Here is a 13,840-nt window from a genome sequence, read left to right as displayed (position 1 = left end):
TTAAATTTTTTATTTTTGTGTAAATAGTTATTGTTGTGTAAATAGTTTTACTTTTCTATTTTTGAAAACCTCACGTTATAAAAAGTTAGTTAAATGAATAAATAAATGTTTTACATTAAATAATGAATTAAAATGTCTATTGTTTATATCATATTAATGTTAGTGATTATTTTCTACCTTTTCCTTATGTTTCATTCATTTTTCACAACTTTAATGAAAATGTCAATTCAACTTTTATGTCAATGTCGAGTCCATAGAAATTTAGAAATATCGATAGAAATGTCTATATGTAAATGAAAATTTAATACTTTATCGATAATTGGCATGCATTCTATTTTGAAATTAGGGTTTCGACCTCAATCATAATTATTGTTGTACTGAAAAATAAATATTTGGATGAAATTGCATAATTTTTTTAAAATAATGTTTAAATCCATTTTTTTTATAAATAGGAGTTCAAATCTGATTTTTATTTGTAATTTTCAATTTTTATTTACTCAAATAACAGTACATGTTAATTTATCAAAAATACCCATGTTCGTTTTAATTCTATCCCAATACTTTAGAAAGTTCTATGTTAATTCTTGAAATTTGAAGCTTGTTTCAAAACAAGATGAAAAAGTTTTGTGTTTGTTTAGTGTTATTTATGTAAATAATTCTAAGCATTAAGGAAAGTAAGTTGGGAGATTAGAATTATATATATATTACCATAAATGAAACGAAAAAAAATAGACGATTTATATCCGATAGAGTATGGTTTTGGGCTGATCGACCTCTAGCTATCACGCTCTTTTGGACCTGAAGAAGGGACGGCGAGTAGGGCTTGTGCTCATTAGTCTATGTCCTGCCCAATGGCTCGCTTCGAAAGACAGAATTCTTCTTTATATAGACAATTATGAATCATCTTGCTTAGAGATAAGAGTCCCGTGCCAAACTCTCGTCCCTCTCGCTGACGCTCGAGCAACTCTCGTCCCTTGCGCTTAAGAGGAATGGTTGAAACAGCCTTACGGAACCAACTGAACCTGAAAGTCATGACCGAATAGCTTCTCGTTAGAACGTTTAGTAAGGACTGATAAAACCAGCGCCCAAAGTGCCGGCGCTCCGCGTTCGAGATAGGTTCCCCTTCTTCTATGTGAGGTAGGGCGTACGTCAGAGCGGAACCTATCTCGAACGCGAAGCGCCGGCACTTTGGGCGCTGGTTTTTCAATCGGATGGATCACTTTCAGAAAGAGAAGACCAATTCATCACCTATGCTTTGACATCTGTCACTTACGTATGTAATTCGAGTTTTGAATAAAACATGAAATGGAATGGGTACATTCTCTTACTTACAGCGATTGAAAGTATAGGAACTACGGCTTACAAGTATTGATATAGCAACAATCAAGCGAGGGTACCTAACTATATCCCACAAGCACTACTAGCCGATTTATATCTATATCCAACGTGTCTTTATTGTACTAAAAATAAAATTGCCTTTGCATTGTTTTTAATATACATGTTTGGATTTGTTCATATAAGCAAACACAATTTTTTTCCTAATGAATTTAATGACAAAATTTTCATCATTGTTGTTTTGAAATAAATTAAACTTCAAACTTAAGGGTTAAAATCAAACATATCAAAGTTTAGGGGTATAATTAAAACTAATCCCATAGTTTTGGGTAAATTTTTTTTTATCATTCAACCTAAGGCTAAATATAGAATTGAATTCTTGATGTTTGTGTTATTTTTCAATTTAGTCCTTACTAAAACAAAATTAAAAATAAAGATTCTAATTTCTATATTTTTGTCAAATTTATACTAAATATTATGGGGTATAACTTATCATTATCCAATTTTAACATCAACGTTAAAAAGAATATATAATTAAAGAATTGTTCTAAACATGAGAATTGACTTTAAACTTTATAAACATCACTACTTGTGTATTTAGAATAACTTTAGAAAAAAAAATACTTTTTAAATAAAATTGATTTTCTATTAAAAAAAACCTTTTAAAAGAATCAGTAATTTAGTTCGTATAAAGTATTACTTATCAAGTGATTTTTGATGATCAAGAATGTTTTTTTTACAAAATAATAATGACAAATAAGAAGTAGTTCAAAGAAATTGATTCATTTAAAAACACTTTTTTTAAGAAACACTTGAAAGATTGATTATCAAAAAAAATAACTTTAAATTGCTAAGAAAAACCCCTTATAATTTGTGGTAAGAAATGAAGACATAATAGATTAATGGAAATTTTAAAAAAAAAAAAAAAAAATGGACCCCATTTGATTACTTTGGGTGTTATTTACTTGTATTCTCCATTTGTATTAATACATGAGTCCCACCTCCAAATTTGTAATAAAATAATGCAATTTGATTGATGAATAAAGAGTTCACGATTTCATTGCAGAATAACGTGATATCGTTACCGTTATTATTATAGTTATCGTTATGATTACCATTATTATTACTATTATAGCTAAAAAATTTTCAATTTTGACATATTTACTGTTATTGTTACCGTGACCCTCGGAGATAAAGGTAGATGTAACGATAATAATAAATTTGATAAAATTCATAATTTTAAGTAAATGATCAAAATCAATTCAAATACCTTTGCAATTGAAACTCATTACAATTGATTTATCAATAAAATTTTATTATAATTACACAAATTTTCATTACGATTAGGATAAACATGACCAATAAGGAATTTCGTGTAAACATTGGAAACTAAATTATAAAATTTAATAGATAAATGAAGAGCTAATGAGAAAATTACACGTGTAATTAGTTTTGAGAAATAAATATCTCCAAGAAGCTGGGTTGCACATGTCCCCAGATTTCAAGTTAATCCCACTAACATTCTCTCCTGTCATTCACGAGATTGGGTACGGATCCCCTGTGCTCATTTCATACCATTCCGCGTTGAGCTGTCAAACTATTGATCTGCTTTTAACTGAATTCCAGCCGTTTGATTTGATTTGTTTTTCCTCATTTTCTAATGGGGATAAAAGCAAAAGCTCTTCTTTACCTGCTAATTAACTTTTAACATTTTATTTTTGTCAATTTTGATTTTTTTTTTTTATTTCATTTCAATGATAGAGATATGTTTTAACTACTTAATCTACATATTTCAAATCTTGAAATGTTACTTTTCAAAATTATCCACATACATCAACGTGTTAAAGTATCACTTTTTAAATGCTAGTTCTTCAAAACTATTCTGATATTTTTTTTTCTAGAGCAAATTGAATTTATCATGTTTCAAGGATCATTTCGACGGAATCTTTTACCGATAAATCCACGATCTGTGAAGGAAAATAATCGACCCAAATCCCAGAGAGTGAGATCAATCTAGCTCTTTTAGCTTAACTATCGGCGAGAACATTGCAATCACATTTACATGGGTGATTTTCCGGATCTCATCACTTCCCAATATAAAAAAACTGGATTCACTCATAAAGGAAGGGGATTTGTTGACTTCAAGACAAATTTGTTTCAGCTATGATTTGGGAGACAATAAGATTTTTGTTTTTTATTTCTTAAAAGGTGATTGGAAATTCAAATATTTATTTAAGATAAGTGAAAACCACAATGGAAATATTTGTTAGAAAATAAGCATAAATTTCTAAAAATAGAGAATAAAAATCTACATGAAAAGGAACCTTAAAGTTACATTAAGACTAAATTTTCAATTTATATCTAAAAGTTCAATGTTTATCATAAATTAAATAAACACTTTTAAAAAATCAAAATTAAACTTATCATTAAAATTTATTTATTTATTGTCATTTGGCATAAATGCTCTCAACTATTATTTGCAGGTACAAATACTTCTGTGATCTGTAAGAAACGGAAATATAGCAGATTTTATTGTTTTTGTTTTATTTTTTTGAGGACGAAATATGGCTGATTTCAATAGTTCACGTGTATAATCAAGAGAGAAATTTTTTTAGAAAATAATAATTGCGTTACAATCTTTTTCCCTTTTTTTTTTTGTAATAAATGATTCGATTTTTTTTTTTTTTAATAAAATTTGTTTTCAGAACAGCTATTTACCTATTAATATATGGTCAAGTTTGGTTAAAATCCAATATATTTTGTCATTTTTTCATCACACCTGTAATTTAATTTAAATCAATTTCCATTATTGCAAGGAGTGAAGACCTTCAATAGTACATCCTCTAATTAAATAACAAGATAATGGTGTCAGACATATTTTTATCTCTTCCAACTTGTTTAATCGTTCATATACATTAAATTTTCCAATATTTTATTAAATCTTTCTAAGTTTTAAATTTTTATTTTAGTTATTTATTTGTTCTCTTTAATTCTTCTGGTTAAGTTTTTAATCTAGAGATCTAAGTTAATAAGATTTACGACGAAGTGTCTATTGAATAATTTATTAAAAAAACAATCTTTATGCAAAGTTAAATGCAAACTAGAATATTGTAAGTTTTTTTTAATATAAATCTGAATAAATATATAAATTAATCACCAAAATCTAGATTTAATAATTGATGTATTAATTTCATTTTGGTCAATAATCAACTTTCAAAATACCTCTTTTTGTCAATTGAACGTTCAAAATATAACAATTTTAGCTTCATAATATGCATATTTACTAAAAAATCATGTAATCCATAAGGTGTTACAATTGCTTCATCAAGATTCACTTAATATCATCTATACAAAAGAATTATTGTGTGACAATAATATATGTCCATATCAACATGTTTATACACATATATTATAAAATTTTGTAAAGACTATTAAACATTTATAGTCAAAATTATTATTATTATCTTAAATTAAGGCAAGAGGATAATTTTGAAAGTTCCAAATGCCAAAATAGAACACACTTCAACCTAAAGATGGTTAGAAAATGATGTTATATACCAATTTGTCCCTTATCTTGTAGATAATTATCAAGTTGGCCATGATATTTTCAATTTTTCAAATTTATATCAATGTATTAAAAACACGATAGAATTGTCCAAAAGACCCATTTTAAAGGTCCAATCAAATGACTCAAATTTTGAAAAAAAAATGTCAAAAGATCATTTGATGATGTTATGATCACGTGAAATTACAATATTGCCTTTGCTTTCTTGTTTTATTCTCCATGTATTTTTTTTCCTTTTTCCTCTTCCTTTCTTCAAACTTCTTTCACTGCATCTTCTTCTTCTTCGACTTCTTCTCCGGTATGGTGAGTTCACATGAACTGCTCCAAGTAGAGTGATTGTTGATGTCGGACGCTTGGCAAGACTGTGTGAGGAAAGGAAGAGCGAAACCAGTGAATAATGGAAGAACGAGGGACCAGCGAGGGCAAAACTAGCGAGAAGAGAAAGAAAAATGGATTTTTTCTGCATCCGAGAAAGAGAGCGAGAGCGAGAGCGAGACAGGCAAGAGCCAGTGCGAGATTGCTTTTCTGCATATGCGCGAGTATATTTTGGTAATTCACCCCAATTTGACATCAGTAAAGGGTCATTCGACGTTTAAAAAAAAAAAAAAAACTGTGGCATTTCGTATTTTTTGCCTAATTTTTAGACCATCCATCCATAGGATCTAAGGTTATTTTGTCAAAATAAAAAAACTAAAATCAATCAACAAAAAGAACTTTTAACAAACAAAATTTAAGAAACCTAAATTGAAAATTACCTGCAAGACTAGAGACCCTTTAGCATATTTGACCTAAAATTAAATTAATTATTGAAAAGAAAAGTTGACGCAATAAACCGACAATTATAATTAAGAAAAAATTATCTTTTTAGTCTCCCATGTATGAAGAATAAATATTTTTTTTACCTTGAGTTTTTAAATTTTAAATTTTTAGTCACGAAATTCTTAAGAATGAGTATGTTTGGTCTATATATTTTTAAAATGTACTTTTATAGTCTCTAGTTTTTAAGGATAAATATAAAAGGTATTTTTGGAGTTTTTTTTTTTAAAAAAAATAAAATAATTGTATGATATTAAAACTAGATTTTAAAAAAATAATTTTAAAGAAATTAGATAATTGTAAATAATATTCTTCTAATTTAAAATGCCACCTCATTATTTAAAATAATAATGATAAATTATTTAAGATCTTTCAAATCGATAAATTCAAAGGCTAACCCTCCACTTGGACTTAAGAAAGTGTAATAAATTATTTTAAATCCTGTGATTTGAAATCCAATAAATTATTTTAAATTAATTATTTTGTTTGGAAAGAGAAAATTTTGAAATGAATATATTTAAAATTTTGTATTTGGTTGGTAATCAAAAAAGAAAGAAAATTAAGAATTTACTAATATAGACTTTTAACTATGATGTGTTGATTGAAAATTAAGATTTGACAAGATTAATTAAGTAATTTACTTTCTAATCCTATGAAATCTTGCAAAATTCAAGCATTTTAGTCCGGAATTTTTTTTTTATTAAAAGTAAAACGGGATTTAAAATCACTTTAAATTTTAATAATTTAAAATAATTCTATTTCCTGTCATACTAAATCATGAAATTCATTTGAAATCTTTTATGAATTGAAATCGGTTCCAAACAAACTATAAAAAATATATATTTTGAAAACTTAAAAGAATGATATACACTTAAAAAAAAATGTAAGGACCTAACGAAATGCACCTGCCTATTCATCTAAACTCAGGAAGTAGAAAGTTAATATTTACCATTCTTAATTATTGTATTATCCTTTAAATATTTAAAAATAATAATAATGAAAGAAAGAAAGAAAAAGAAAAGGAAAAAAACTGGTAGCTGTAAGCCAATAAAATCCCTTGATTCGCGACCTGCCGTGACTCGGGCGAGTCAAAGCGTGACTCAAATGTTCCCCCCGTGATTGGCGACGAGAATATTACGTGGCAACCAAACAACCCCCAATCATTATCATGCTACTTTAATTAATAATTATAATTATAATAATTAATTACATACTTTGCTTTTTCATAATTTCTCTTCTCCCATTTTCATTCCTTAATCTGAGCAAAAATCACCATTTTTCCGTAACCTCTTCGTACATCCCATCTTCTTTCTTGTTTCAAATCACAATATTATATCTATCTTTTTAATAATCAAGCTTCATTTTTTTTCCCATTTCTTTAGATAATATCTATCCATACATTCTCCATAAACGTTCTCTGTGATTTCTTTATCAAAATTTTGAAAAAGCTTGGATGGTTTTTTTATTTTTATTGGGTATCAAAATTTAGAAAAAAATTTCGAATATACCAAAGATCTATTCAACACATATTTAAAAATTTGATAACCTATTTAACAATTTTGAAGTCTAGTAATATATTGGACACAATGTTAAAACTTCAACGACTTATTATATTATATATATTTTTTATTGTTCAATAACCTATCCGACACAAGTATGAAATTTTAGAAACTAAACTTATAATTTAACTATTTATTTTATCAAATGATAAGTTGAAATTATCTCAATCTAGAAAATAATTGTCCTTATCCATAGTAAATAAGATTTCTCAGACAATTTGAATTATAGATGGAATAATGTCATTTTAAAGTAAATATAAAAAATATGAATATGAACATAGCTCAACTGAGAGGAATTTATATTGTCAACATTGAAATTTGATATTGGATCTCAATGCATAAAAAGAAAAAAAAAAGTAAGCATGGATAATTTTCTAAAGAAATATAATTCATCGTAAAAATTAAAAAAAAAAAAAAATCAAAATTGATAGTAAAGTTTTTAGGTAATTGAGCCTTACCTCTCATTTGGAAAATATAATATATTCAAACTAAAAAATAATTATATTAATATTATTACAAAATTGACTCGTACCAAAATTAAGAGAAAAACAATTGGGTACTGACTACGTGACAGATTTTCCTGAAAAAAAAAAAAAAGATTACGTGACGGAGACGATGGTCAAACAGTCAACGTTTCAGATGTAACGGAGAGAGATAGAGAAAAATCTGGCACGTGGGGGCCGACGTCCACGCGTGTTACGGTAGTGCAGTGGTTAAAAAGTTAAAACGGAGCGTTAGGGAGGGTAAAATTGGAAATATACAGTGAATTGGTGGGTTAGATTAAAAAGGTGACCTAACCGAGTTAACGGTGTTGACGTCGGTTGGATTAGTTTTTATAATTTATTAAAAAAATGTCAATTCTTTATTCATTAATTTTCAAGAAAGTCTATAAAAAAAAGCCATTCCATTGGAAGCTTACTCTGACTCCATTACTGCCTTCTCCATCTTCTTCTTCTTCTTCTCAATTCTAAACATTTTGTGTCTGCATTTGAAAGCAAAAGGAATTGGAGTTGAAGAAATGACAATGGCGGAATCTGGAGGATGGACTCGTTTGTTTCTTCTCGTGGTGTTCATGTTGTTCGTCGGAACAATTGCTAGAGTTCCCAAAGAGATTCCTGAAATTCAGTATGAATCTCTCTGTATAAATATATAATTGTGGATTTCCTGTTTTGTTTATCTCAATTCTTATCTCCGTCGGCGATTTCCTCTCCTTCGCTGTTATTTGCTCTGTTTGTACAAGATCCGAGTTCTCTCTGTTGTTCTATTTTAGTTTTCCGTTTGTTCTTCTTGATTCCGTATCGATTTTAGCCACATTATGTGCGTAGCGGTTAAATTTTGTCATAGTTTTAGAGTCTTGATGTTTTCCAATTTCGAAGGCTCTTCAATTTTTCGTTTGCGTTTGTGTTTTTCTCAATCTAATCGCATTAATGCTGTTTCACTCGGAGTTTTTCTTCTCTCGTTCTTGTTCTCATTTACAACTTTTGTCCTTTGAGCCGCTGAATTTATGTTTCCTTCAAGAAAATGGCTCGTCCTTGTATTGTACATTTCGACCTACCAAACATTTCAGTACAAAGACAGAGAATGCGAGGGGAGATGGAGAGTTCAATAAGATCTTCTATTCAAACTTTAATTTCTCCGTTTCTAAGTCGTGATTCAATAAATTTTGCAGGAATGGAGCAACTGAGAAGATGCGGAGCTCAAGCAACTCATCAATGGCAGTGAGGTGAATAATTCTTTTCCCCCTTTTTCTTTTCAATGAATAAGTTCTGTTCAGTTAGAAGAATAAATGCGGCAGATTCAGTACCTAACCAAACCTCTTTCAACGTTATTACCCTTCCCACCTTCCTCTATTCTGAATTGATCTCAGCCGTCCGTTTTTTTTTTTTTTTTTTTTTTTTGTGTGTGTGTGTGGGGGGGGGGGTGTTCTTTTTCCTCCCAACTCTCCATTCCATTGTTTAGATCTAGATCCCTGGATCTGAACCGTTAATTTCGTTACCCTTTACTTCTTTGGATTCCGCTCCTTCAGTAACAAAATTGGGTTTCCTCCCAGATTTGCAATCTTTTTCCCTTTTGCGTTATTTATTTGTTGTAATAATAATTTGAAAAAGAAAAAAGAAGAAAAGGTTATGACATTTTCATTTGTGAGAGTGTTTGTAAAAATGGACTTTTCCTGCTCGCTTTCTATTCTATATTCGCTCTTACATAAAAGTCCCTTTTAATGGTTTTCTCGTAGCGAGTGAGCCGTTCGAGACTTTGAGTATCTTTTTTCCACCTTTGAGTACTGCACAAAAATTCACTTTACTGTACACTGTAGTACGTGATGTGATAAAAGAAAAAAAACGCGTTTATAATACAGATTAGTCTACACCTATCTTTATATATCTTATTTCATTACGTGGTAAAAAAAATAATTTAAAAGTATTTCTTTTAAAAAAGTCTAAAAATATTGTTACGTGACAAATATGATTAGATATTTGTTGGAATAAGTACTTTTTCGTTATATTACATGAACAATTATTGCAATCTAAATTGTACCTATCTCTTTCATCAAGGTAAAAAAGCTCAAAAATATTTATTAAAAATAGTTTCTCACATGACAAAGATAATAGATCGGCTGCAATAAAAGATGGATGTAACGGATGCTAACCAAGTATTTTTCATAATATACCACTCTCTCTTTCTTCACTCGCTTTGTAACTTTGCCACGTTTTGCTTTATGATTGGCTGAAAGCTGGGGTTTCCTCAAATTGCATGTGCCTCTGTCCGGGTCACAATGCATTATTGTCCCCGCCAAAAATCGATATCGTGCCTATCAACTGTCGGTTCTAAAGTATTGTTCGTTTTTTTCTTTTCCGTTGGGGTCATTTCTTTTTATTGCATCTGATATATGGGGATGGTAATTTCAGGTTGGACGAGGCTGAGGCTCTCGGTAATAAGCATGCTGTGGACAACCCAGAAGAGATCGCTGCTATGGTTGACATGTGGGTCCTCTTTTCCTTTTCATATAGATTATAAACATGTCAAATAGTACTATGCATAGTATAGAATTTGAATTATCTGTAGGAAAACTATGTGGGTGTAGATTAGGCTCAACAGCCCAGAAGCAAGTCTTCAGGAATCAATTTTTTAAGGAAATTTGAGTAAACCTGTCCAATCTGACCAAATTTTACAAACCTACCTAAAAAGGATCGCTATTAATATGCACATGGCTACTTTTCTGTCCTTCATCGTCAGATTTTCAATAGATTGAATTCCTGATTCCAAAGTTGAAATCCCCAATTTCATCTTTCGTCTCTTCTTCTTAACGACGTCTTAGATGTTTCATCTAGGTATACCCCGTCCATAGCTCTGTCTCTTTCATTCTGTTTTTACCGTTTGGTCTTGTTTTGGGAACAGGAGAGTTGAATGTGGATCCATTTATTTTCTAGGATCTTGTTATCGAATCCATGTGCACTTGTAAAAAGAGGCAAATGAAGTTTAAATTGATTTGGACGAGTTTTTGCAAGTGGCAACTGCCCTTGAGTGGCCCCAATAGGCGACAACGACCCGAAAAAAAATGCCACCAAACTTTCACCCATCAAACTGAATAGTCTTTCAAATATTGACAAATGGGATTGCCTTTTTTCTTTATGGCTCCCATCATCCCGTTCTTGTTTTCGTATAAATTTATTTTGTACAAGAAATTTACTCCACCGACGCTGCAAGCAAAAGTTTCTGCTGTTAATTCTGTCAATAATATGCTTATTATAGTTAGTGTTATAACTTCAAGGGTTGACAGTTGAACAATACACTTGACCAGGAGTATCCGCAATGCCACTGCGAGGAGGGAGCTTGGCTTCTTCTCGTGTGGAACTGGCAATCCTATTGATGACTGCTGGCGTTGCGATCCCAACTGGCAACAGAACCGCAAACGTTTGGCAGATTGTGGCATTGGCTTTGGCCGGAATGCTATCGGTGGTCGTGACGGTCGATTCTACATGGTCACTGACTCTGGTGATGACAACCCTGTCAACCCAAAGCCTGGTACTTTGCGACATGCCGTTATCCAGGATGAACCTCTCTGGATTGTGTTCAAGAGAGACATGGTGATTCATCTGAAACAAGAGTTGATTATGAACAGTTTCAAGACAATTGATGCCCGTGGGACCAATGTTCACATTGCTAATGGTGCTTGCATCACAATCCAGTTTGTGACTAATGTTATTGTCCATGGTCTAAACATCCATGACTGCAAGCCCACTGGAAACGCCATGGTAAGGAGCTCACCCAATCACGTTGGGTGGAGAACAATAGCTGATGGTGATGCCATTTCCATTTTTGGATCAAGTCATATTTGGATCGATCACAATTCACTCTCTAATTGTGCTGATGGTCTCGTTGATGCTGTCATGGGATCCACTGCAATTACCATCTCCAACAATTACTTCACCCACCACAATGAGGTATCTTCACTTCGTCCATCTACTCGGTTCGTGTTTTTTTTCCATTTTCTAGAGATATTGCATCACATTTTGTGTTTAATGAACAGGTTATGTTATTGGGGCATAGTGATTCTTACGTTAGAGATAAACTAATGCAAGTGACAATTGCTTACAATCACTTTGGAGAAGGACTTATCCAAAGAATGCCAAGGTACAATCTTACTATTCATCATTATTGTCCTTTTTTTCATTTCAAGTAAGCTACAGTTTTCTTAAATGTCAGCTTCAAGCTGCAATGTCTTGATGATAGAACCAAGTATCCATAGATAGATATTGGCTTAAAAACTCTGATCTGCTAAACGACAGTGTATAGCCATTTATAAGCAAGAGAACAATAATAACATCCCAACCCGTTTCCAATCTTACAAAAGTTCATCAATGTTATCAATTATTCAGGTGTAGACACGGATACTTCCACGTGGTGAACAATGATTATACTCACTGGGAGATGTACGCCATTGGTGGAAGTGCAAATCCAACCATCAATAGCCAGGGTAACAGATATGCTGCTCCAACCAACCCTTTTGCAAAAGAGGTACTAAATACCATTAACAATATCTTTAAATAAATTAAGGTTTGTATACTATTTTGATCCTGTACGTTTAGCTTTTATTAATTTTGGACTCTATACTTTCAAATTGTTCATTTTAAGCATTGAACTTTAAAAAAGTGACAATTTTGGTCCCTTAAAAATTATATAAGAATGTAGATGAAGGGACCAAAATTGTCACATTTTAAAAGTCCAAGGACTAAAATGAACATTTTAAAAATACTATAACCAAAATGAACCAAAGTTAAAAGTAGAGGGACCAAAATAAACATATGAAAAGTATAAGAATCAAAATGAACTAAAGTCAAAAGTATAGGTACAAAAATAGTATTTAAACCAAAGATTAACTACATCAGGGTTTTAAGCTTTTGAGTTCAAGAGTAGTTTATCGTGATATATGAACAATAGGTCTAGTATAGTTTATTAAAGTTTAATGTAATGTAACTAGTGACTGAATCAAGCAACTTCTGTAGGTGACAAAGAGAGTTGAGACAGCTGAAACTGAATGGAAAAATTGGAATTGGAGATCAGAGGGAGACCTATTGTTGAATGGTGCCTTTTTCACTCCATCTGGTGCAGGGGCCTCAGCAAGCTATGCTAGAGCCTCAAGCTTGGGAGCTAAATCTTCATCCATGGTTGGTACTATAACATCCGATGCTGGTGCACTTTCCTGCCGGAGAGGCCATCGGTGCTAGCATTCCGATCCTCTCGACGATCACGGAACACCCTTTCTCTATTATTCTTCTGTGAATTTTTCAAATATTTACTTACAAAATAGCCTTACTCCCCACCAATCTCCATATATTCTATCAATTGATATCTCCTCCCCTCCTTCCTAATCTCTTCTATGATATCTAAAAACAAGTGTACATTTCATTCTCTCGTCTCATTACGGAGACGTTCCTATTTGAACTTGTCCCCAGTTTGCTGTTTGTCGAGAGTGAGACACTCCAAAATCGCTCAACCTCGGCCTGCTTCAACTTGAAAAAGACACCATTTGCCATTCAGCAAGCAGGTGCGGAAGCGTTGTTCATTTATTCCCTTCACACTTTCCCCACCCCTCTTCTTTCAACTATCATTATTCTTACTCTCTTATGTCTACTCTTCTGTCTTCTGTTCTTATAGGATCTGAATGGTCTGAGTGCTTTTTCTTTCTTTCCTTTTTCTACTTTTTTTCCCCTTTTTTTTTTTACACTATGTTCTGTTTAGTGATACAAGTTATAGTATGTTTGTCAAACATTGAATTATCAAAGCAAAAGTTTGCTAAAGATGATAGCAAATGTTGTATGCCTTTGTCTATCTTTCACCTACTCTCTCTTTCTCTCGTTGTAATTTAGGGGTTGAGAAGTGATGTGAAATAAATTCATTTGGTTGAGTTTTAAATCCCATATATTTTCTTTTCACATAGAATCATAAATATAAAAGAATTATTGATAGACAAATTAAATAGGTTAGACCCCCTTCTTTAAAATTGGAAAAAAGAACAAGATAAAGATGTGGCCCCAACCCATTTTAGTGACAATTTTGTATTAGT

The 13,840-nt window shown here is 31.3% G+C and overlaps 1 protein-coding gene across 1 annotated transcript; it reads left to right on the top strand.

Annotated features, from left to right (window-relative positions):
* The first annotated feature begins 8,085 nt into the window (after window positions 1-8,085).
* On the top strand, window positions 8,086-13,593 carry LOC120083353 (putative pectate lyase 8). The gene is made up of 7 exons (XM_039039085.2): window positions 8,086-8,400; window positions 8,945-8,998; window positions 10,182-10,256; window positions 11,075-11,717; window positions 11,804-11,907; window positions 12,153-12,291; window positions 12,780-13,593. The coding sequence occupies exons 1-7, from the start codon at window positions 8,294-8,296 to the stop codon at window positions 12,999-13,001; spliced, it is 1,344 nt and encodes a 447-aa protein (XP_038895013.1). The 5' UTR covers window positions 8,086-8,293; the 3' UTR covers window positions 13,002-13,593.
* Window positions 13,594-13,840: the final 247 nt, after the last annotated feature.

The sequence above is a fragment of the Benincasa hispida genome, chromosome 1, assembly GCF_027475165.1.
Source record: "Benincasa hispida cultivar pf3 chromosome 1, pf3_genome.v1.1, whole genome shotgun sequence".
NCBI lineage: Eukaryota > Viridiplantae > Streptophyta > Magnoliopsida > Cucurbitales > Cucurbitaceae > Benincasa > Benincasa hispida.
This window is presented reverse-complemented; position numbering and strand designations above follow the sequence as displayed.